Source organism: Pelmatolapia mariae, linkage group LG16_19 (assembly GCF_036321145.2).
Source record: "Pelmatolapia mariae isolate MD_Pm_ZW linkage group LG16_19, Pm_UMD_F_2, whole genome shotgun sequence".
Lineage (NCBI taxonomy): Eukaryota > Metazoa > Chordata > Actinopteri > Cichliformes > Cichlidae > Pelmatolapia > Pelmatolapia mariae.
The window spans coordinates 18,139,794-18,164,435 of NC_086241.1; the positions used below are offsets into that span (position 1 = coordinate 18,139,794).

A 24,642-nucleotide genomic window follows, 5' to 3' on the forward strand; every position below is an offset into this window, starting at 1 on the left:
TGGATAGATACCGGCAGCAGAAGAGGTGAGTCAAAAGCTGTTTCACTTTTTTTGTGACTAACAAAAGATACATGAGTTTATGTGCAAATTATTTGGGGTTGAAATATGTCACCTACAAATCAAATCAAACCACTCTGCTATAAATAGTTGACAGTAAATCTTGTCAGGTGTAACTTTGCCTGCAGTAATGTGTAACTTCTTTTGGACTGAGGCATGAAAACTAAACTAATAATTCTCTAATATGCATAGCATTCAAAGTACTATACATATTGTTTATTTGGAACAGTGGTGACAAAATTGAAAAAGTTGAGTAGGGAGTTATATTTCAAACTAGTAACTAATGGCTGAATTTTTTTATTTATTTTTTTGATAAATTTCCATTCAGCCATGATCACATGCAAAAACCAATTATGCTGCATATTGTCAGGCTAATAATACCCTAATCCATGGCATTAGAAATGATGCGTGCGCTCACAAATTCTGGCCGAGAGGCTTGGAGCCCAGCCTGCAGCAACACTGAGCTCCTGATTCAAGTGACAGCGTCGGCTTGGTGACCTTAGCAGCTTTCCATGGGCACATTGATTTTTCTCCCACATTACAGATAATTGCTGGGTGCTGTGAATCCTATCCTCCCCGGGCAGCAGGGAGGAGCTTCTGTAGTGTGTTGACACAAGAGTGGCTATCTGATTTGAGGAACGTGATATCCTGGGATCTTATTGAGTGCGATTGACTTCTGTGTACTTCCTGTCTATGGCATGAGTATATTTAACAACTTGTTTTTATAGCTGCTGGTGTTGTAAATGTTCTGTATTACTGACAAGGCACATTGGTTAAATTGTCTAATTAAAATAAATAAATAAATATAAGACTGTCTTTTAGACATAATGAGAACAAGGGCTTTGTCCAGCTCCCTTTAATAACATTTCAATTTGTTTAATTAATTATGATGAATTACCTGTGGCAAGGCAATATGGCAATGTAGATAATTATAACAAATCAGATTTGCAGGCAAATAGTGTAAATCACATTATCGCGAAAAAATGCGCTTGACAGCTTTTTCAAATAGATTTGCAACATAAAGGTTGAGCCAAGCAGTTGCTTTTATTATATCAATATGATTTTTGTTCTGCATGGAGCCACTCTCATCATTTTATGCAAATGAATGCATCTACTGTTTGTTCTGCTCCACAAAGTAATGAAAAAGTCACTTTCATTGTTATTATGTGAGGCAAAATCTGCTTTGATGGACTGGAAACCAACTTGTGCCACTTTCGGGTCTTTTGCTTGTAGATATAACTGCACCTTTTGCTTAGTTTGAATTTTATTATTTGACTTTTTGTTTCTTACCTATTTTAGAGCATTGCGCTTAAGTCTGTTTTACTAAATAACTAGAAGGACACTAGCAGAGCAAATCTTCTGCCAAGGCCAATGTCAATGCAAAGATGTATTAGGCTTTTTTTTTGCCCGTTAAAAACTAAATGTTGCAGTCATATAAGATGCCAGTGCAATTTGCAAAGGAGCATGGCATTTCACATTGTTCTAAGAAATCAGATGGGCTAGCCACCCACACTCAGGGAACAGCACAATAAATCAAATGAGTACAGAAAGCACACTGCCTATCATCACCATCTTAAATCATCCCTGTTATAACCCCAAGACAACATGCTAAATGTGATTCTTAGTCATGTACACTGTGCAGGGTCATTGCACTTTGCACATCCCCTGTCCCCACTCTAAGTGCTGCGGCCTGTTTGTCATGGAAAAACAGGCCACTGATGCATGGCGCTGTGGCCCAAGGGCGAGCAGTCGGCCACATGATTGGATGGATTCATGTGTGGTATTTATCTCACAGAAAGGTCTGCTTTTGTCTGCTTTAACTAGACACAGCACTCCATCCTGGCCATATGGCCGTGCCTAGATCCTTGATATACATAAACAGAAACTGTGTCCACAGTTGGCAATGTGCACACATAACTACAGCAATAATCTGGTGCAATATATAAATATATATATATATCTGTATATAAAGAAATATTTTTTATGAAAAACAGGCCCAGACTTTCTGTTGCACTTTCTTGTTGTTATTTAGGAAGCTGAACTTTCACTTGTAGTAGACCACTGTGTGTACATGCCATGGGATGTGTTATGCAAGCAGCTCCATTTGCTTGCAGAGGCAAAGACACGTGCCTCGGTTCATAACTAATGGAAGACTGTGTATGCCATTCATGCATGAGAGAATCAACATGGTATAATCCCGCGTGAACTATCATGACAGCACAATGCAGTGGCTTTATGAGAAAATGCCATAAAAGCCTAAAATGTTAACAAAAACACCAAGCATACACAGTTTAACAGGCTACATTATTTTACTTTTTTCAGGAAAGACTAGTATAAATAATGAAATAATGGATATATTAGATGAAAATAATACTGTAGTGTGCTACTGTATAATATTGAGGTTAAGATCTAATTCATTGGTTTATATAGGATTTAGGTTAGGCTCTGTTAAGGGTGACAGTTGGCAGGCAGCTAGTGATAGAGTTTGGATTATGCTTGAAGCTTAATTTTTAAGCTCTCATGGATGATAAAACACATGCCATTTCCAAATGCCTCAAACAGGGATAAGATAAATATTTCAGATAATGTAATTTCGTAGTAAACTGAGACTATAGTGCAAGCAGTGATGTTTATAGCAGTCTGAACGGGAAAAACTGGAAAATCTTAACTTGGCATGACGAGTCAAGTAAGGATGAAATATGAAAACACCACAGGTGTGATCACCCAAACGAAATATGTTTTTCATGAGAGCCTTGCTCATCGAGGCAGCTTTAACCAGCACAGCACCCCATTGGAGCCCAGCTGTTCAGCATTGATCTCTCTGTGTTTTCTGGTGCACCGGACCGGAATGTGATGTTATTTCATTACTGAGGCAGAAGCGACAAGCTCGGTCTCCGCCTCCAGGGCACTGGCCACTCACTTGGACAGGGGCACTGTATGTAATAATAACTGAATGGCTTAGTCAGGCGGAGTGCAGTTGACTATTAAAAATCCAAATCAAGCAGCGAGAAACTCTGGAGTCAGGAGGAAGGACGGGAGCACGCATCAGTGAAGAAGGCTTAAAAGGCCTGGACAGGAAAAACAGAAACAAGTACTGCTTTAAATTTGATTAGACTTGTCACCAGCAATGGACCCAGATGACAATGAACTCGGCATCTTCACTGTTATTCAGTGAGTACAGTGCTGTGGATTGGTGTGTTTTTTTAGTATTTTATATGTCAGTGAGAACTAGTTGGTGTAATCATAAAGATGAAGACTATTTGTATGTTCTAGAAGGCATTTCTTTAATTGCCTTTTAGCTTTTTTCTTGACTTAAGAATCGATTGTGCCTGTTGCTGTGTATTGATTTAAGGTCATGGGTTGGCCAACTTACTTTTTACCAATACATTGCAATCATATTTCTGTGGGTGTGAAAGACAAATAGTGTTTACAACTTATATAAAAATGCTTTATTTTACATCTTTGCATTTTTTAGTAGAATGGTGACAGTAGCTGGTTGTGGTTATCCACTCAAATGCCAGTGTATAACAGGTGCTACACAAAGTTATGTAACTGCAGTTTCCTCATAGATTAATAGGGCTTCTTTACAGCCAAACTTTAGTATATTTGATGAATTCAGTCCACACAGTTGAGAGGTCATGTTATTATGGAAGCTTACTCACTGGCTTTGTTTACTGAAAAATTTAAACCTGCAATTAGAAATTTTTTGGTTACTTGAGGGCAGTCATTGAAAGCAAGCCATGAACGCAGTATCGGAATACTGTGACTTTGGCTAAAATGGCAATTAATAACTAACGTCATCCAGCACTTATAGAGCAACATTACCATTTTTTAAAGATAAATTTGAAGCCTAAAAGTCCAAATAATGAGCTTAAACTTACTGCAAAGCTCCATGAAGTTGCAGAAGGTTTAGGTGAGGATGTTCTGTAAGTTCAGTGTCATGAATTCCAGATATGTTCACATTATTCCAGTAAAAATGATGATATTAGAGCCACAGTGGCTGAAAGCAGCCTTGTCATTAGTATCCAGACCCTAGGAACTACTAAGTGATACTGCAAATAAGAGATATTTAGACATAATGAGTCTACAGACAAGTGTTCAGTGTAATAATTTTCAATAAGGTGTGATGCGTGCTTTTCTCCTGCTGTTTTTTTGTTTTTGTTTTTTTGTCTTTTTGGTATTTAGTCACACTGCTTAGGAATCAGAATCCTATGACAGCACCTGGTGCCTGTGAATTATTGCCTGGGACTTCAGTTGTTTCTGAAAGTGCTCCAGTGATAAATATCTTGTTGTATTATCCTCATTGAGCTGAAGTAAGCTCTGATTATTGCTGAAAAAAATAACATCTGAATGGAATCCGTAAAGCTTCTAGTGTCATGAGAAACAGCAATGTAGAGTTGGGAATCATCGTCGTAAATCTAAAACTATTGGCACGTCTTTTGGTGACAACACCAGAAAACAAGCATGAAAAACGGTGAAAATAAAGGGTCCTAGGATCGAGCCTCGTGTCACTATGGAAGTTTGTTTCGAACACTGAAAAAAAGAAAGAAATTGCAGGCTAAGTCATTTTTGATTTATTATATCAAAAAAGTGTCTCGAAATGTAGACTTACTATTGTGTAACTCTGAATTATCAGTTATATGACATGACGTTTTGAGTTATTAAGTTGAAATTTCAAGTTACTAACCCAAAATATGGGCTTTGGACAGACAAAAAAAGAAAAGAAAAAACAACAGTGGCGGAACAAGCTTCTATATGTCATAGTTGATGGGTTTATGTTTTTGAGGGATATGTTTTTTGGGGCAGAATGAAAATACTATCTGGCTGTGAATTAGGACCTGTTGTCTGTGGGCCGTCTATGAGAATACAGTCAACTGTGACCTGCACTGGGGTCAGGTAGAACAAGGACAGAGATTATTATTATTTTTTTTGGTCAATTCAAGTCGATACAAAGACCATTTACAATCTCTATCTCTACTGAAGCCATTTCTGTGCTCTGATGGGCCCAAAAGCCTGATTGGAAGTTTTCCAAAATATAGTATGAGTAAAGAAAATAATTTAGCTGCTTAAAAACCTCTGAGCCTAAAAGTTTAAGGGGACCGTTGAATTAAGCTTGTTTTTCTTTAGCTGTTTTACCATAGTGGCCTCATATGCAGTTGTTTTTAGGCTAATCTAACATATCACTTCTCGTGTTAGTGATAGCAGGCCTGGAGGTGGCTATTAAGTCCCTGAAGTCTGCCGCAAACATTTCTAACCTGGTTCTTAATAAATGGATGCACCAAAACATGACCTACCCTTGACCCACAAAAACATGTTTTAATAACCTGCAGGTTAACCACTCACACAGATAACTATGGTGATGAGCTTACTGGCAGTATCCCCATTATGCAGCTTTATTCACTCCACACAAAATAGGTGACAGCCTCCAAGTATTACTTTGAACTTTATCAGCAGGTGTAGTGAAACTGGCAAACCAAATCCGTAATCTTTTCAAAGCGTAGCACAACTCAGCCAGGTAACACTTCACTTCTTATCCCAATTAGTCACACCACTGAATATTCATAGCAAAACGGCGTTCAGATCTTTAAACTCTCCCCTAAAAGCTGTTTAATTCACTGAATAAATCATCCGCAGCCAAGGCGTAATTAGTGTCGCACTAAGAGACTGCGAAAGTTGAGGTTCTGAGGTGGCTCACAGGCAAACACTCACAAACAAACCAAACTCTGCAGATGAGGGCGTTGTCTAAGGGCAGTTTGCTGTAGTGGCTGCTCAAACACATGTTGTGATCCAGAGGGCACTAATGCGAAGTTCAGAGGGTAGCGGAGGCTACACAGTCACATCACTGCACTGTACAAAATGAGAAAACATGAAAACATGATGTCACAGCAGGCGTTACTTTGTATCCTGAAAAAATGCATTCTGAATGTTTTTTAAGAAATCCTGTGCTATCTAGAATCATTTGCAACATTTAGTGGTTTTACTTTTATTATTTTTTAAGGCAGTCATCCACAGGCAGTACTTACAAAATTAAAGCAGTGAAGGTTTTAAATGGCCAAGTGTGCCAGAAAGGCTGAAATCAGCTGTTTTAAAAGGGACTCAGCGAGGGGGAGAGCAAGGGATCAGTAGGGCAGCGGGGCTTTATCGGTCAAAGCTTCAGCCATAGTCGCCTTATATCACGCTTCTGTCTGACCCTAATATCCTCTGCCACTCGTGTTGGCCTCTGGGCCACAAACCCAAATGGACAAACATAACTGTCTAAAATATGCTGAGTCTCTCAATCTTTGTGCCACAGGACACTGCAGTTGAATTTGAAGCAAACTGTCAGACACGCTCTCTGTTCTGCTCTTCAGTGCATCTTTACCATCTCATCCAAAAAAAAAAAAAAAAAAAGGACTGGCTGTATTTTTTCAGACATGTATCATCAGCCAAATGTTGTTCGGATTGCTCAAGATGCTTCAGTCCACGTTATTTATAACAATTTAGAATCAGATTGTAACAGTAACATTTTCGAAATGATAGCTAGATAGATCAAAAAAATCATAGGCAAAGCACTTTTTTTTTGGTTTTCATTCTTCTTTTCTTTGTTTTCTTTTAGTTGGAGTTCAGATGGATGGTTTATGACAAAGTAGCACAAAAATGCCAAAGGAAAATAAACAGCTATATGGATGTTCAAATCTAAAACTCTTAAGTAGATATTCAGATCAACAGCAGTTCACCTGGGCTCACTCTCACTCACCGGGAGGCTCATCCATTTTTACCCATTAAGTTGTATCTTTTCTGTGGCAGCAAACATGCCTAAGCCTGACCCTGAGTGGAAGTGACAACATTCTTTATTTTATGTATCACTCTCAGCAAAGGCACACTGACTCACTCTGAAGAACCTTATAAGTTGTGGCATTTTAATATAGGATCCTTGGTACTTGACTGTGGAAACACAAGTTGTAGCTTGAATGAATTTTCTCAACTAGAATCAAACACTATTTGTATTCTGTGTATGCATTTATTTATCCTTTACTACCTGCCATTCTTATTACCTGTTTTTTATTCTCCAATTCTCTAGTTCATGCTCCGAGCAGTGAACTAGATAGAAGACTCTCTCCTTTTAACTCCTGGATCATTTTGCCTATACTGTGATCAAAATGGAAAATCTGAGAATTGGGCAATTTTTAGTTTATTTACTTTTTTTGAGGTTTTCATCTTTTTAATGCCAGCAGGTGTTTATTTAATATATTTGATGTTGGTCTTGTCTAACATCAAAAATGCATGTTTTACTGATCTCGATAACAGCAAATTGTGCTGCTATTTTCTTTTATCCAAACTTTCAGATCCGCATGAATAAGTGTGAGGCCTCTCTGGATCAGAGAGAAAGCTAATTGGCTCTTGGTGGTTTTCAATAGAGATGTTTGATCTGAGGTATTTCATTTATGAAGAGTAGTTCTTCCTCCTTGGGTTACTAGACCTTGTGGTGATCTGCAAATGCAATGGATATGTGGCATTGAGGCATTTTTTAAACATCTGAACCATTTGAAATTCCAACAGCCTCCTGCTTCAGCACTCTGGGCATTATTAACAACATAAGACAGATCCTGTTATCGTGACATGTTAAAGTCATGCTCTTCTTTTAAGATAAGTGCATTAACTCTTTATTTATTTGAATTGGACAATACTGTTAAAATGTTTGACCTCACATGAATTGCATCAATTAGAGTGAGCATTTAGCTGCTGAACTGGTTTGAAAGGTCAAAACAAATGCACTGTACAGTATAGGAATTATAATGTGCAGCTGTGATGCAGAGACCTCATCTGGGGAGGGGACACATAAGGTCCTCCCGTCTCTTCAGCTGCTCTTGCTACTCCTCTGTTGCATATAATGTGCACATGATCCGTTACCAGTTTTTATTTAATCCTTCCTGCTCTTTTCAACCTTTTCTCGTTTTATGGAAAGACCCACACGTAGCTTGATCAGACTGTTTTTCGAGCAATTCTTAGAATCCAGATCCATCCTTAACTAGAAATTCTTGTGCCTTTGCTACTAAGCACACACACAAACATCACAAATCCTCTCACATTCCTCTTTCCTCTCTCTTCCACTCTCATCACCCACAACCACCGCCACCCATGTCCCTCCCTCCCTCTGCCCCTCGCTCTGGCTCTCTCTGCCTCTCTCCAAAGCTGTTGTTACTGTGCGGCTCCTGCACATCATTCCAGCGCGATGGAAATTAAATGAAGGTGGCTTAACGCAGCTAACAGAGGCATGCTTTGAAGGATGTAACCAGGGGAAGCTGCGCTGCCAGATCCTTTTCCATGGGCTATGGATTTGTGTTGCTGAGGCGAGGACACGGCAATCACTCAGCCATGCAGAAGCACAGACAACACGACTAATCTCTCCTCCTGACTTGTGGAAGCTCCACTTTTTCCCCCTTAAATTATTTATTCTCTATTGCCAAAGAGTGTGAGGGATAATGGGGCCGGAGTGAAGTAGATGGTGAATCTGTAGCCTTGACTGCAGTCTGCAGCACACATGGATGTGTTCAGCTTTGTGAAGATGCCAAAGCTGTCAGGGTGAGTCCAACGAATGCTGCTATGAATTTGCCAGTCTGTGGATTTGCCTGTTCGTTCAGTAGCAGCCGGCGTTTTGTATGTTCAAAGGCATGATTCGGAGAGCGACACAGGGATCACATGTTGAACAGTGGTATTAAAAATGCTGAGTTATTGATTTGTTCAAGAGAGCAAGTTGTGCAGTCACGTATGATGTGAAATGAATGAGCAAGTGAGAGAGATGGCAGTGGGGGTGGATGCAATTGGTGATGCGATTCGTGTGTCTAAACTGTATGTATCTAAGTTCATAAATATTGCAGACAGTGGACACAGTTACTGCTCGAGTATTATGTAATATAAGGTAACCATAGATATTATGAAACATGAGAAGAAGCAGCAGAGGATGTTGCAAAATTTCAGATTATTCCAGGAAATTGAGTCATAGCAGTGATTGTTAGTTCTCAGCAGAGTTTTAAGTCATTTTCATTTTGAGTCAGTTTAGGGTACTGATCATAGCTTTCTCAAATGTTTTAATTCTGCCTAGAGTTATGACATATGAGTGGTTTTGACCTTTAAAATCAAAATACCTATGGCCTGAACAGGAAGAACATTTACAGTTGCTAAAGAGCCGTTTAAATCATGACACTTTGCAATTAAAATTAAAAGACAGCACATTTCGGTTTACACGTTTACTTCCTTCATGTGGGTCATTTTCATTTGTGACAGATCCATAGTTTGATATTGGTTTTGTTTTAGAAGAAGTCATTGGAAGCAAAGCATAGATTAAAATAACTCCTGAGGAATTCATTCGTCGACGGGGCTTACACCTCACCTTGCGTTCACATGGGTCTGCTAGACTGAGTTGATCTCCCCCAGTGGAGATTAATCCTCCTAGGGGATTTGGCTCCATTAGAGGCACCACGGACCACTGATGAGAAGAACAGCTGATCACAAACAAGATGCATTAAACAAGATACTGTGTGTCACAGAAATGTATATTAGGAGCGTATCATTTCACTTATGAGTCATCACTGAACTGCACTGCCAATTTTTCATTAGTTCTTTGTTTATGGAAAAAGACATGCATCAAAAATACTAGCGTTGCACCTCAGTATTCGGTTTATTTACGAGGTCCTTTTTCATAACATTTCAGCTGGAAATCAAACAGGTAGCAGTGATTTTCCATCGTCGTACAGAAACACTGCTTTCTATTTAGTATCCCTCCATGGCAGCAATGATGCGGCTCCCAGTGGACCACCACCATCACTGCATCCTGTCACTGTTAATAATGCCACACAATGCTAACCCTGACTATGAGTTACCACTTCTACAGAAGCATTCCCATCCCTTTGTTGTTGCTGATGTTTGTCTCCCTCTCATCTACCATTAGGAATTTAAGTCAGCATGAGTCTGTATTTCACAGCGAAACCCACTGTATTTATTCAGAGAGCTACCAGAAAGGCAAGAAAGGCTCCCCTCATTGTCTCTTCCTCCTGCCTTGCAACACCCCCAGATGTGTCTGCTGTCAGAAACAAAAGGATGATATAGCTTTCATTTTCTTCTTTCTCTGTTGTTTTAAAAATCAAGCTAGCATTTCCACTTGCTTAAAGTTTTGTAACAAGATACAAAGCAATAATGTCCTCTTTGAAGTTGCTGCTTTTGTTTAGCTATTAAGAACTTATTTTCCTTGAAATACAGTTACACTTTTGATTTTCTCTAAATATAAGCAGCAGTGACAGGCAGACATGGCTTTCCTGAATCAACTGGGTTGCTAAAAGGTGTACAGCAATATCTAGCTGTTTGCTGAGCATGCTCATATATGAAAAAAAAACCATCTAGAATATTGTTCACTGCATCTTGTTGGAGCTATATTTAGTCAATCTTATATAAATGATGGCTATGTTCATTAAATGTGCATGTTTTCCCGCACCCAAGTAATGCAGAACAACAGCTAAAGCTAATTTACTTGGACTGTGTGACTTTATGCTTGTGCTGCTCACTTGGATCATTTCTGGCTGTGTTTTCCCCAAAAAAATCTATAATGTGAGCCATTGTTCAACATGTTTTGACTGCAAACTTTATTCACAGGAAATCACTGGTCTGGACACAAATTGATTAGCCTAAATGTTCATCAGCGTACACACAGACCAAAAGATCTGTCATACTTAGCGTTCAAATCAGAAGCTCTCGGGGAAGAGTAGAGCAGAAAGGACTCTGGGTCAGAAATGGTAGCCAGCTGGCTGGTGGATGAGGTCTTAGGCAACTATTTATTATGTTGCGTGCTTTAGAGCTTTTAGCGTAAAAGCAGTGAGTAGCACAAAGAGGTGCAGGAGCATTCATGTCTAGTTCAGCACCCACAGGGTAAGTTCATCACTATATTTGGTTAATGTTTTCTATAGAGAGCTGTAGCACAAAGGATGGCTGGGGGAAATGCAGTGTAATAACAAAAACACAGATTTCTTTGTTTAGCTTTGAATATCTTTTACTGCTGGATTTATCATTTCAACTAATTCAATCAAATGTAGTAAGGTCTACTACTGGGCTGGGAAATGCATTGTGTGTATGCAATCATGCACATTAAGATTCTGATATGATATTTAGTGATATGCTCTGTGTTTCCTATATTTTAAGTGCTACTGCAGACTATATCCAGCTTTCAAATAGTAGCTCTTCTGTAAGATAATGGTGTTTTGCCATTTAACAGGTAAACAGCGGGACATCGAGGTTCCCTTACTCACTGTAACATAGCAGGAGGATCACAGTGGGTGGGCTGTTTCCCAGATGCTTTTTTATACCCACCCAGAGGAGATTAACTAACCAAAAAACGTTTCTATATAGAGGCACCAGAGAGCTGCTCAGGATAGTGCGGTTGCCCATGGCAACAATATCAGTGCTTACGAAGACAAACACAGAAATACAATATTCATTTAGAGTAATGGGGAAAACAGACACTCTTATTCTGGAGTGAGTGTTATTGTGCAGACAATTTCAATATTATTGTATAATGGCATTATATGGGACAGAGAAGAAATTTTAATCACCCAGGCAGTTTGATTTTTGGCTGCGTTAATGCGATGTGGTCATGGGAAAGTCATTTCTTGCAGAGTAGAAAAACAGTGATTTCTTCTCTGACGTCAAATAGATGCAATGTGGAGCAGCAAAGAAAACCTTTATGTACATAAAAGCGAGCAGTTTGTTCAAAGATTAGTAATTACATAGCAATAGCCTTCATTTTAATTTTGATGCATATACAGCAGCACACAATATAAATCACAGGCTGGACCGTGCTCTTTTGTGCTCTCGTATCGATCAAAGAATTAGAGCCAAGGTGGTGGTCTGGCAAGTCGAGCAGAGGGCAGATGTTTACTGAAACAAGAGGCAGTGCCCTCAGCAGGATGGAAGGAGTCTCTAAAAGAGGAGCAAAGGAATAGGGCCTTTAATCAGAGTGGTTCCACTCTGTCTGAGCCACTCTGCTCTACTCCCTGGGCTCTCTCCCAGGAGATGGTCATCTCGTCTGCTGTCTCTCCACTGATTTCATATCCAAACAGAATCACATTAGTGGTCTATCTATGCATAACTGTCTGTTTAATTCAAGAGCACTGAGAAAGCAGAATCAGTGCCTCTTCACAGTGTGCCTCAAATCATATTTGTAACACTCCCCCTTTTGTCAAGCAGGAAGAGTTGAACAAAAAGACTCACTTATTTTAAGATTGACCCCACTGTTGACCTAATAAGGTGATGTCAAATTTTAACTGCTATACCTTAAATTTTTTTTAATGCTGCTAGCAAGGTCATTTTGATCATGGGAATATATGAAACTTGTGTCTTTAAGTGTCTTTAAGAGTCTTTATCTGGCAGAAAATGCTGAACGCTGTGCTGAAAGAAAAATGCTTTTTTAATATAGTAAATGCTGTAAGACAGAATCCCTGTATCACACTAATCTGGCTGCACTGGATGAACAATGTGATGATTTATTCAAGATGGCATATGCAAAGGAAATTAGTATGGCTCTCTCAACCTGGGGATATTCGCTTTCTCTTGCCTGGTGCATGCTGGGAAATGTGTAGGAAACAAAAAGGAAATGCAATAGGTTCGGGCCCCCTGGGAAACGGCACATAAACATCAGTAAGTCTTTGTTGCAAAATAGACTTGTGAGAGCAAAAACACATCTATAAATATATATGTATGTATATATCTTGAATACCTCATGAATAATTACTTTTCTTTTTCTCTCTGTATGCGTAATGGCCCACGTGTGGCACCAGAACGTGGTTTCACATAGCCAACCCTCATCAAGATTGTCAAAGTAAATTATTTAAACTAACTGGAATGTCTGTGTTGGAATGCTCTTCTTAGTTGTGGCTTGTCTATAATGCATAGTTACTCCCTACATAAACAGGACTTCAGCATTCATATAACACTGGAGTGCTTCTATGAAATGAAAGTGAACTACTGTGATTAAGCAAGGGTCACACTGTTCATGCTTTTTTTATGAGGCACTGAAAAGTGATCTTTTTGCCATCACCAGGACAGAACAGTTCAACTACTGACTGGAACATCTGTTCTTTTAATTTCTGAAAACAAGACAAATTCACAAATGAGGAACATTCTAGTTTAGATTATAAAACCCTGATTTTCTGTATTAGTAAAGACTTTCATGAGGAGAGCCTAATTTCCCCATTCCTTTTAAGTGTTCCTTTGGCGCTCTTTTAAAAAATGTTTTTGGCTGCTACATGAGCTCAATCCAATAACATGAGCTCAATCCAAAAGCATGCACAAAATACAAAAAAAGGCCTCTGTGCATTTTGTGGTTTTAGTGTAATTTATGCTCTGAGAAAGCCTTCAGGAACTACATTTTGCCTCCCAAATTCTTGTTCTAATTGTCCTCGCTCTGACTCTTGGGTAACCTGTTCATGAATTGTGCAGCATGGCTTGCCTACTTAGCGCTTGATTACTTAGTCCGATGTGACTGTGCAGGCATTATTTATTGATGCTCACTGAGGAAGATCAGTTTCACTGTCCACCAGTGGGTGAACCTTTTCAGACGCTTTGTTAAGCTGGAGCGCTGCGACGTAGTGGCATAATGGTCCTCCTGTCTGCAGACAAAAGAAATCAAAGATCACAGTATCTATCACTATGCTGCTGATACATTGTGGCATAGAGTTAGGAAATGGATTTTTTGGAGCAAATCATTACTTCAGTCATACATTTTGAAGGCACCGCATCTGGAACTGTAAGTAATACACTTTATTGTGGTGTAGACCTTTGGAAAAAATGTCAAGCAGATCACTGCTGAAGATGTAGTGTTGGGAAAAATATCATTATTTTACAATATTATGCACTTGTTGGATTTTTTGAACATCTCCTGAGAAAAATGTATAAATCTTCAACATCAGACAATGCCTGTGTTAAAATGGCTGCTAGTACAATGGTGGGTACAAAGAGGACTCGTCAATGAGGTGGCTCCAACAGCGTCAGACAGTATCTAGTTGTGTCCACACACATCATATGAGCTGCAGGAAATGTTCTAAATATACACCATCGAGGCCTGTTCCCAGCTAATGTACTGTAGGTCAAATAAATCCATATCTGTGTGGAAACACTAATAACGCCAAAACACACCACTGTATTGTTAAAGTAAATCACATTGCTTCCAGTGTTCACTGGCAGACGTAAAATGCGGTACCCAAAGGAAAAACACCATTTTCACTGCAGAATTCAATTTTTGAAATGAATTAAATATGACTTAATGCATCCAGCAGCACTCAGATGTGTGTTTTTATTAGGCTAGCTGACTTGAGAACTGTACTCCAGCTTTTATTGCATTACTTTGTCGTTGACTACCTGTTTGCACCAACTAGCTTTGCAGTGTTTTGTGGCCTTTCTTTCAGCTTACACGTGTTGATGAAATGGTAATACTTTATTAAGATCTCATGAAATAGACATGTGCATACACACACCCACTGGGACACACTCTTTCATACAGACACAAGCACAGCTCGCACGCATTTTATTATCATCGGTACAGTAACTGGGGAAACATTTAGAGGGAAAGAAAGAGGGGCTTTGAATAATGAATGCGAAGAGCCCTGTTACACGGCAGACAATCCTTTGAAGTGACATAACTTACTGCCACTGCTTTCATACCATCACCAGTGTGCAAACACAAAGACAGAGATAGAGGGAACAAAAGAAATGGGATGCAGAGGAAAAGACAGATGGAAGCATTTTGACCAATTACAGTTCTCGTGAACACCTTCACTCTGCCAACTTGTAACTGTGCAGAACTTTGTTTTGCTGGTAAGAATCAGAAAATCAGCTGAAGCCGAGATTTAGACTGCTGCTGTCTTCCAGATAATAGGCTAAAATGAACTGTTTGAGGATGGCGGTTATGGCTGGTTATATTCTCCGATAAACTTTATCAAATCGTCTTGGCGTTGAGCAAATCAAATAAGTACTTCATGACAGAATTCCCCTGGGCTTCTTTTATAAAGAATGTACTGACATCTAGAAATAAAACCAATTTCATGCCTCTCAAAGCACAAGAGTGAGGCATGACAACTCCGCCTGTGTGTCGAGCTTACGTAATTAATTTGATTTGTATGCACTCAGTGAACAGTGACTATGGAACATTGTTTATCACGCAGGAATCGGACAATCTCTTATCACTTGGGCTGAATCGCTTTTTATCTGTGCAATTTATTTATTCTATTAAGATTCAAAAATCTCTTTGGCAAATACTGTTTTTAGTTACTTTGCCGTTAGACAAGCCGATCTGACCATTTTTGCACAGGTTTTAATGAAACCACAAATGATTACAAAAAGTGGAGCTAAGCTTGATTTGACTCCTCTTTCTGCCTCCGCAGCCACAGAACCAAATCCTCAGGCTGGCCGCCCCCTTCAGGGACCTGGAGTGCTTCACAGGGACCCCCAAATGGCTGGGACATGGGCACCAACAGAGAGGGGCGTGACTGCTACATCAAGTAAGTGCCCTATGTTTAAAGAAAGTGAGGGGGAGCTCGCTCTCTTCCAGATGTTTCAGACGCTTTGCCAACCTGTGATTATTCCAGCCACGTCACTGCCTCCACACTGTCTCCATCTGTGCATTCAGAATACTGATTTTGTGCTCCCTCCGCTGCTGCGCACACTCTGCCCCTGCCTACTCTCACTCTCTCTCACGCTCTCACACACACCCACAATACTCCTCATGCAGTCTCCCAAATGCAGAAGAGGGCTTTTGAGAGCGCAAGTGTGTGCATGCTGCTGTTGTTGTTGATGATGATGATGAAGAAATTCACCTGTGCATGGGCTTGTTTTGATCTGAGAGTCTTCACATTCCTCAGAGGATGCAAGGTTATAGTGTTATCAGCGTAATTGATCCTTCTTAACTGGCACTTGTGGAAATCTGTACTGACAGGTAAAAAGAAACTCTTCACTGGCTCTTCGTGTGTTTGCGTGTGCAGTAGTGTAACAAGTGTTGCTGTTATGTTGATTTGGTCGGGATTTTTACTATTTCGTCAAAACACAAATGAGACATGCTTTTAACAACCTATTCTGGAATTCTGGAAAAATATTCTCTGCTTTCATTTGTTCATAGGAGTTTTAATTCTTCTCATTGAATATTATGGAATGTAACGAGTACATTATTAGCACAGCAGGTTTTGTAATACAGAAAAAGCAACAACAAATGTTTATTTAATATATGAATAGGAGGTATGCGATTGTCACACACGGGTTATAGCATGAGAAGCGTGATGTCAGAGGAGTTATATAAGAAGTAAGGAGCAGTGAAAGTGCAGGATGCAGAGTGTGTCTGCAAGAGGCAGATCGTGGAGGCTGTTTTGGCTCCAGCCTTTCCTTTCTAAATTTAAGGAAGATTCATAAATAATCAAGAGGCTATCTTAGTTTGTCAAGCCTCTTAGCTGCCTGTGCTAAACTGTTGTATTTCTCAGTGGAATACATGTCTAGTCTGTGTGGGATGAGCACATGAATAAAGCATTTACCAGACAATATGAACAGATTGACATATAGTTATTAATGTCGTGTCATTTAAAGCAGCAACAATATAGGGATATTTTTTGACACAAGTGGACTGAGAGAGTTAAATGAGTTACATTAACTCATTCATGTAACTGAACCTGAGATGGGAGGGTGTTATTGGGATTTTTGTAGATGACCTTTTAGGCCAAAATTAGACTGCAATAGAGAGAATCGGCCCAGCATTTCTTGCTGTCGCTTTTTGTTTATCTTCTTCTCCGTAAAGCTCACAGTGCAGCTTGTGCACTATGCGGTAGAGCTACACTAGCAGCTAATGGGTATGATTACAGACCAGTGGATGCATGGCTGTCCGCACAATGGGACTCTAGCCATGTTTAGCAGGTGGCCATGGAGAGGAGGCGGCAGCATTCTTCCTGAATGCACAGGTCCATATGGTTTTGATTTGTGCACAATCTGCTGAGGTTGTCATTCCTGAGATAAAACTGACACATAAATTCAAACTAAATGTTCCTTGGCCATTTTTAAAAAATCCAAAGGGTTTTGCAATACAGTATGTAATAACTGTAGTTGTCATATGATGACAGACAAAATGTTTCAGTCAATGCTTTGGGGTATTTAAGGCAGGGACAAAATGTGTGACTTCAAGAGGAAATTTCGAGGTTAAGAAGCTAAGGAGGCCAGCATACACTTAATTCGTAAGTCTTGTAAATGCTGCAGTTTATAAAAAGCTTATTTGAATTTCTTTTAAATGCATCACTTAATAATTTATGGAATATTCTATACTCTTGAGTCATGGGAGTACACTGGAGGTAGTATATTAATTTAAGATTATATGTTTGCAAACTGAAATAAAATGTATTAAACAATCTGTACAAAGAAATTTAATATCTCTGTTTAAAAAGACTACCTATCTAGGGAAGTAGATGTGACAGATACATTTTCCTAATAAGCTATAAAATAACGGAATATGTTTTGCCCTTTTAATGATTTTAAGTAAACGTGGAATGATGGTGCAGAAGCAAATAGATTTTAGAAAAAAATGGCCAGGTCCACGATACAAGTAGTTGACATAATGGGACTCATTATTTTTAACTAAGCTTCAGTTTTCAGTCTTGTTGCATCAGATTTTGCACATTCTGCCCACAGTCGTTCTGCCTGCCAATACTACTGTATCACACCACCAGGACAAGAGGTCCCTGTGTTTGTTTGGTCATTTAATCAATTATTTTTAAAATGTAGATGCAAAATGGTATTCAGTCTGTTGATTTTGTAGTATAATGTGGGATAACTGTATGTTGGTTGGTTTTGTAACTTTTAATTGCCAGTGGAAGACTTGAAGCTGTAATTTCCTTTTTTTTAAACAAACACGATAGTCTCCTAATTGCAAATACATGTATAATGGCCACAGCATAATATAGCACAGTCAATGTTAATTAGTATACAGTGCATACAAACACAAATCATACAAAAATCTTGACCAACCGTGAATCAGTGTGCCATTGAGAATGATTTATAGAACCAGTTTATAGACTTTTATATTAGAATTACAACTTCAAGTAGAAAAATATTCTCTATCTGAAATGTTGTGTAAAGGTACACGAAAGGATTCAATTCTAGTTTAGGACTACACTACTACAAACAAACAAAGAAAAACACAACAGCCATCTTGGTTATCTTTTGTTATCCGTTCAGCAGCTGAATTTCACCCTAATGGAACATCACATGTTAATTAGCCTGGGAAGAAGCGGCTGAATCCTCCACCTCCAAAATATCAGTTGACAGTCATTTAACATCTTTGAACTTGTCAGCAACTTGCTGTTGCTGCCTTTTCATTGCATTGGGAATGCAACTGACAGATCTCACTGTGTCTTTGTGCCGTGAAAGATTAATTGTTAGTATTTACTGGTGAACAGTACATGTGTCAAGAATAACTGTGAATTACACACTGTCTGCCCACAGCTTTAATTAACCAACATTGTTGGCACCATATGGAGTTGCTGCCGCTGCTGCTTTTGCAGCCAGGGAGAGCAGAGAAACACTGTAAAAAAAAAAAAATTAAAAATCTGATCACAGAATATGTGAAACATACATGCTGGCTTTTCACATCTTTTGAGTTCAAAAAGCTAATATAATGATAATTCTCTTACGAAGATTGAGAAAATTAATTTTACCATGGTAACTGAAGCAAAAAGTTTGATAAGGTTAGAGTCTTGATTTGCAGCCAGCTATCAATGGTAGCAATATTAGTAAATCTTAAAAATGAAACTGTTTTACTGTGCGCCTGTCATCTACGACAAAAGTTTATTGCTCTAAAATGGTAAGGTACTGCAGCTATGTAGCTAATCAAACACCATTTCTCATGCTGAGCAGGTTCACAGCCTACATGTATTCTGAATTAAGCTTTTTTGGATGCACTGAAGAGCTACAGCAAACTGTTTCATATAATATTTTACTGTAACAACCCCTGTGAATAATGAAAGCGGGCTAGATTAATCACCTCAGCACTCTCAATCATGGTGGCCCATTAGCTAAACCCTAACAATGTTCTCAGCCACACAAACCATAGAAACCGCGTTCACAACGTGCATCCACAACAGTATAGATCTAAACGTCTCCACTTTCTGAGAGTGCTCAGGAGGAACAACCTGGAGGAGAGGCTGCTGGTGACATTCTACAGAGCCACCATAGAGAGCATCCTAACGTACAGCATAACAACATGGTATGCAGGGTGCTCAGCTGCAGACAGGAAAGCACTGCAGAGGGTCATCAACACAGCCCAGAAGATCACTGGCTGCTCTCTGCCCAGCCTGGAGGTCATTGCAAACTCTCGATACCTCAGCAGAGCTGGCAATATCATCAAGGACCATTCTCACCCCAGCAATCAACTGTTTGAACTATTACCGTCAGGCAGACGGTACAGGTCACATAAAACCAGAACAAACAGATTCAGGGATAGCTTCTTTCCCAGAGCTATCACCATTGCAAATAAGCACAAAAACAATTGAACCTGCTTAGCCATACCATATTGTCACTGCCATTATATTATGCTATTATTATTATGCTGCTATTCATACTGTCATACTGTCATTATATTAATGCTGCTATCCTGTAAATATCATACTTACTTTTGTTTGAGTACTTATGTTTGTTTTATTGTACCTTTTATATCTTACTATTTTTTTATTATATTTATTATTGCATTTTGCACCAAGGGAGTGGCACTCCAATTTCGTTGTACCCTGTACAATGACAATAAAGGCTATTCTATTCTATTCTATTCTATTCTAAACATCACGACATCATAACAATAAATTCATGTTTAAGCCTAAACCCTTTAAATTTGCATGAGTCTTTGCAGGTAATAAACGTACTGGCTGCTACAGTATTTCATGCTCGAGAGAGGTAATGCAACATAATTCTGCCAGACGTGTAAGCCCCCACTCATGCAAAAGAATGAGACTCTACGTAAGACCTAATATTTTGTTCTTCAAATGCATCAGTATTTACAGTGTCCGACTGTATCACAAAGGATGGAACATTGCTGTGAGAAAAAAAATGCAATGTCTGGAGGAAAATTCACTGACATGGCACTCTATATTATAACTGTCCTGGGTCTTTATTAGTCTGGCAAGGAAACACATGCCTATTATTTAACACATTTAACACAACGGTGTGAGAAGTAAAGATTCTTTGTGAGGCATTGCAATGTGAGAATACAAACATTGGAGCCTGATTAGCATCGCCCACATGCTCTATTTCTGCAGCATTGTACACGTTCCTTATTCTGAAACAATATGTGGCATTTTGTTTTTAAACATTGTGGGTATTTGGAAGAAATTACAGTTTTGTATACAGTGCAGTTGATGTCTGTCCTCCCATTTTAATTTTTCAATAGCTATCTCTTGTAAGAGCTGTCATTGTTTCTCAGAGGACATTCATTTTAGTGGTTATATTAAGCATTTAACAATTAGAGACGCTGCTATTAATCTACCGGCTTATTTTTATGGTCTGTAAATTGCATTTATTTATTTTTATAAAAATGTCAAGATTACTAATAACCAGCAAAGGTTATTTAGGATCAATCAAAACCACCCTGCCCTGACAAAAACAGTTAACATCCTTTTTATCCCCACAGCCACGTCTCCCAGAGCAACTCCCTGGAGGAAGTTCGTCTGGACGGAGACAAGTTTGTTCCGCCAGCGCCCCGGAAGGTGGAGATGAGGCGAGACCCAGTGCTTGGCTTTGGATTCGTAGCAGGCAGTGAGAAACCTGTGGTGGTTCGCTCAGTCACGCCAGGTAGCACAGTCCAGCTACACAGTGGACTCTACCACAACACAGTGACTCATTCAATCCATGACTGTTACTATATCAACACGAGATGAAAGCCTCCTAAAATGTGGCTAAGAGGAAAACCCAGTGAGACTGTAGTTTACGTCGATGATTCATTGATTTGAACAGTCCTCAATGAGAAAGCGTTCATTAGAGCTTTGAGGCCCAAGACAGGAAAAAAAATGGTAGGACCGTGCAAAGTTTGGACCATTAAGTCTTTTTTTGGTGTGTTTTGGCAGGGGGTCCATCAGAAGGCAAACTGATCCCAGGGGACGAGATCATCATGATTAATGATGAGGCAGTCAGTTCAGCACCGAGAGAGAGGGTTATCGACCTTGTCAGGTAATACAGCACTCTTAATTAACTTCAATAAAAACACCCAAACATCCAAGAATTGAATACTTTTTGTACAAACTGACATATTGTAGTTCATTGCAATGTCTTTACTTACAATTTCTGCTCTAAAATATATAAAACAGTTTACTGCCTATGGAGATACTGTTGATAACTGCAAATAACAAGAAAGCACTCTATGCATACCATCACTGTATTTCTTTATCTTATTCTGATATGCTCAAAAATCAAATATCATAGCTGGATAGATAAAGCAATAAAACATTACTCTAGCCACCAGCTTCATTTAGCTGTATGCTGGTGTTGTTGTTTCTTCAAGCGTCTCATTAGATTAATTTCATTCACACAGCTGAGAAGCTGGCACTGAGCATTTGGTCCTTGCGTGACCTGTGCTGCAGTCTGTAAACAGTACATTAGTACAGGGAAAAGTGCCCATGTGGCCACTCCTCTACAGCTCCTGTGGCCTTGAATAGGCTTCTTCTCTGCAGCAAAGCTCAGCACAATGGTGCCAAGACAGGACTGCCAGGTGCATCACTTTGAAACTGTGTTCGTTCTGCTCTTTTCTGACTGTGTTAATTGTGTTGTTCATAAACGCCATTTATTGAAACTTAACCTTTCATTATTTTTTTTGTTGCTTTTATCCCGCAGGAGCTGCAAGGAGTCCATATTGCTAACTGTTGTTCAGCCGTACCCAGTAAGTTTCCCTGTCCTCCTTATGAATGAAATCCGATACATTCCACTTGGCTATATGTGCATTTGGAGGTGATTATTTTGTTGACTCTGTGCAAACAAGCCATTAATCATGCCATATGTTAGTTCTGGCACAGCATCAGTAATGCCTGGGCTAAGTGTTAGAGCCCAGTGAACTCACGGGGAGTCTGATTGCTGCAATCTTTCCAAGTTTTCTCATGTTGTAGTGTTAGATCCTCACAGAACCTCATGTGAACCTGCCACTCCAGCATTTACTAGAGTCACAGAGCACCAGATGGCGGTGAACACACAGTGCCAGGAGCATATATTCAGCCTTTGTTTACAGTTCACATAATAATTCAGTGGGAATGGATTTATGCTTGAATTCCCTCCAAAAATAGACCAAACCGTCAGTGCATGTTCACAACAAGGGAAAGGAAAAATCAAAATATAAACTGTATTTTGACACAAGACCTGTGCTATGTCTTGTGTGGTAGAAAACTGTATACAATGAAACAGTAATCGTAATGTTTATTATCGTTCAGATTTCATCCAGTCATCATGCATTTTGTTTATGCACTTTGCTCAGTCCTGAACACGACAAGCCTTTAGGAACAGCAAGGATTGCGGCTGCAGAAAAGCAGTGTACAATACTTTGAGGACCGAGCTCTTATAATCCTGTCTGTAATTACTTCTGTTTACCAGGGGTTTCTTTGCAGGCTCAATGACATGAGGGTGTCCTCTCTCTTATCCCTTTGCACAGTGCCACCTTAATTGCATCATCAAAGAGAGAGTAATAGGAGGGTGTCATGTTTCAAGAAGGAAGCATGCCCTTGAATTTTGTGAAGGGAAAAAAACCACACACATTTTAATGCCTGTTTTTTCCCCCTTCTTTTCCTCTAAAAGTCACCCAAATCGGCATTCATCAGCGCAGCCAAAAAGGCCAAGTTAAAGACTAATCCTGTTAAAGTCCGATTCGCTGAAGAGGTCATCATCAATGGACAGGTCCCAGTAAGTCACATTGAACACTAATTTATTTGTTACACATTGGCGCTTTGAATAGAAGATGGCAGAAGCAGACTTGAATTCTTAAGGCTGGAAGTTTTTTTAGAGATATTAGAAATCCCAAAATGTAAAATGAAATTCTTTATGACTGAAAGACAGAACATTGACAAAAAAGGGGAAACACTGTTGGGTAAGGGACATAGAGAAAAAAGAAACTACAGAGTAAAATGTCAGTATTATTTTGACTCTAAATGCCAGAACTCTGTTGGCTTAAAAATGTTATAGAAGAGAAAATTAAATGTAAAAAAACATCATTAGTCACATATTTGTTACAACAGCTGGCACACCATTTTGAAATAAAAAAACAAAAGCGTTAGGGTGACTATCATGCATATGCTTATGAGTGACATTTAGCTGGAAATAAGAAGCTCTACCTTAAAAAACAATCTTGCCAACTTACAAGTTACCTCCTTTTTGCTTTAAATATTCAAAAACTACAATGTAAAACTGATACATTTTTTTAAAGAGTGTTATGTTACGCTTCATTTCTTTGTTGGGAAATATTCACCTCCTGAAGTCTTTGTACTATTGCAAGATGAACAGCTATTAGCGAGCTATAGAAGTAGGTGGAAGAAGTTGTGTTACCTTTGCACAGAGCCAGGTTTACTTTTACCACATTTAGTCTTCACATAAAGCTAAGTCAACTGTCTCCTGGCAGTACATTCATTCTATACAGTGGTGTGAATCTCTTTTTATCACCTCGTAAAAGTATGTTTCTCAAAATGTTTTCCCACCCAACCTCAACTAATGCACCACAGCAGATTATCAAATTAGCTAACTTTCACTTAGAAAAAGTCAAATCTGTTAATCACGTATGTTATATTATATCCTCAGGAAACTGTGAAGGACAACTCCCTTCTTTTCATGCCAAATGTTCTGAAGGTGTACCTGGAAAACGGGCAAACTAAATCATTTAAATTTGACAGCACCACATCCATTAAGGTAGGTGGTGGAAGAACGCCCCTTCACTATGAAATGCTGTTGCGTAACCTTAAGTGATGTTCATTTTAAATATTGAATGTACATTATAAAGTGCAAAATCCTCTCTTCAACACAGCCTTCAAAACCTTTCAAGTGAAAGTATGATTCCAAGCAGAAAATGTATTTTAATTAGCTCTTTTTGCAGTCCCAAATTATTTTTCTTCTACTTCAGTTAAAAATTCTGATTGTTCAATAATGCTCATGTTTTTTGCATGAGCTAAGCTGTGAAAATGATCTATAGTTATGACACTGAGTTGCGCATGAGAAAGCTGCTGCATCTGCACAGTTTGCTTGTTGTATTAACCGTGACATTGTTTATATGACAGGACGTCATTTTGACCCTGCAAGAAAAGCTATCTATTAAGAGCATCGAGCACTTCTCTCTGATGCTCGAGCAGAGAGCTGAGGGATCTGCCAGCAAACTCATGCTCCTGCATGAGCAGGAGATGCTAACTCAGGTGAGACGGGTGCCATTAAACAAAGCGTCAGTACACAGTCCAAAGTGTATCTCTTTTATAAGTTTAAAATAAAGATGATAAAACAATCCTAGAAAAGAAATTGCAACACTTATATTTGTATTGATTTAACAAAATGTGTTCATTTGGTCAACTTCATAGTCTTTACACCAAA

The 24,642-nt window shown here is 39.1% G+C and overlaps 1 protein-coding gene across 4 annotated transcripts in view; it reads left to right on the forward strand.

The window, feature by feature from the left end:
- frmpd4 (FERM and PDZ domain containing 4) overlaps positions 1–24,642 on the forward strand; it is a 34,192-nt gene continuing 9,550 nt past the window's right edge. Inside the window, exons 1-8 of one of the 4 annotated variants that reach the window (XM_063497069.1) lie at positions 1–25; positions 15,462–15,578; positions 20,729–20,889; positions 21,162–21,264; positions 21,925–21,970; positions 22,873–22,977; positions 23,866–23,973; positions 24,339–24,470. In XM_063497069.1, the coding sequence (XP_063353139.1) occupies positions 15,541–15,578; positions 20,729–20,889; positions 21,162–21,264; positions 21,925–21,970; positions 22,873–22,977; positions 23,866–23,973; positions 24,339–24,470 (693 nt within the window). In that variant the 5' untranslated portion in view covers positions 1–25; positions 15,462–15,540. Of the gene's footprint in view, positions 26–2,935; positions 3,229–8,209; positions 8,620–15,461; positions 15,579–15,720; positions 16,013–20,728; positions 20,890–21,161; positions 21,265–21,924; positions 21,971–22,872; positions 22,978–23,865; positions 23,974–24,338; positions 24,471–24,642 lie in introns of those variants that run through there. The other 3 variants (XM_063497067.1, XM_063497068.1, XM_063497070.1) reach the window with 3 other exon arrangements.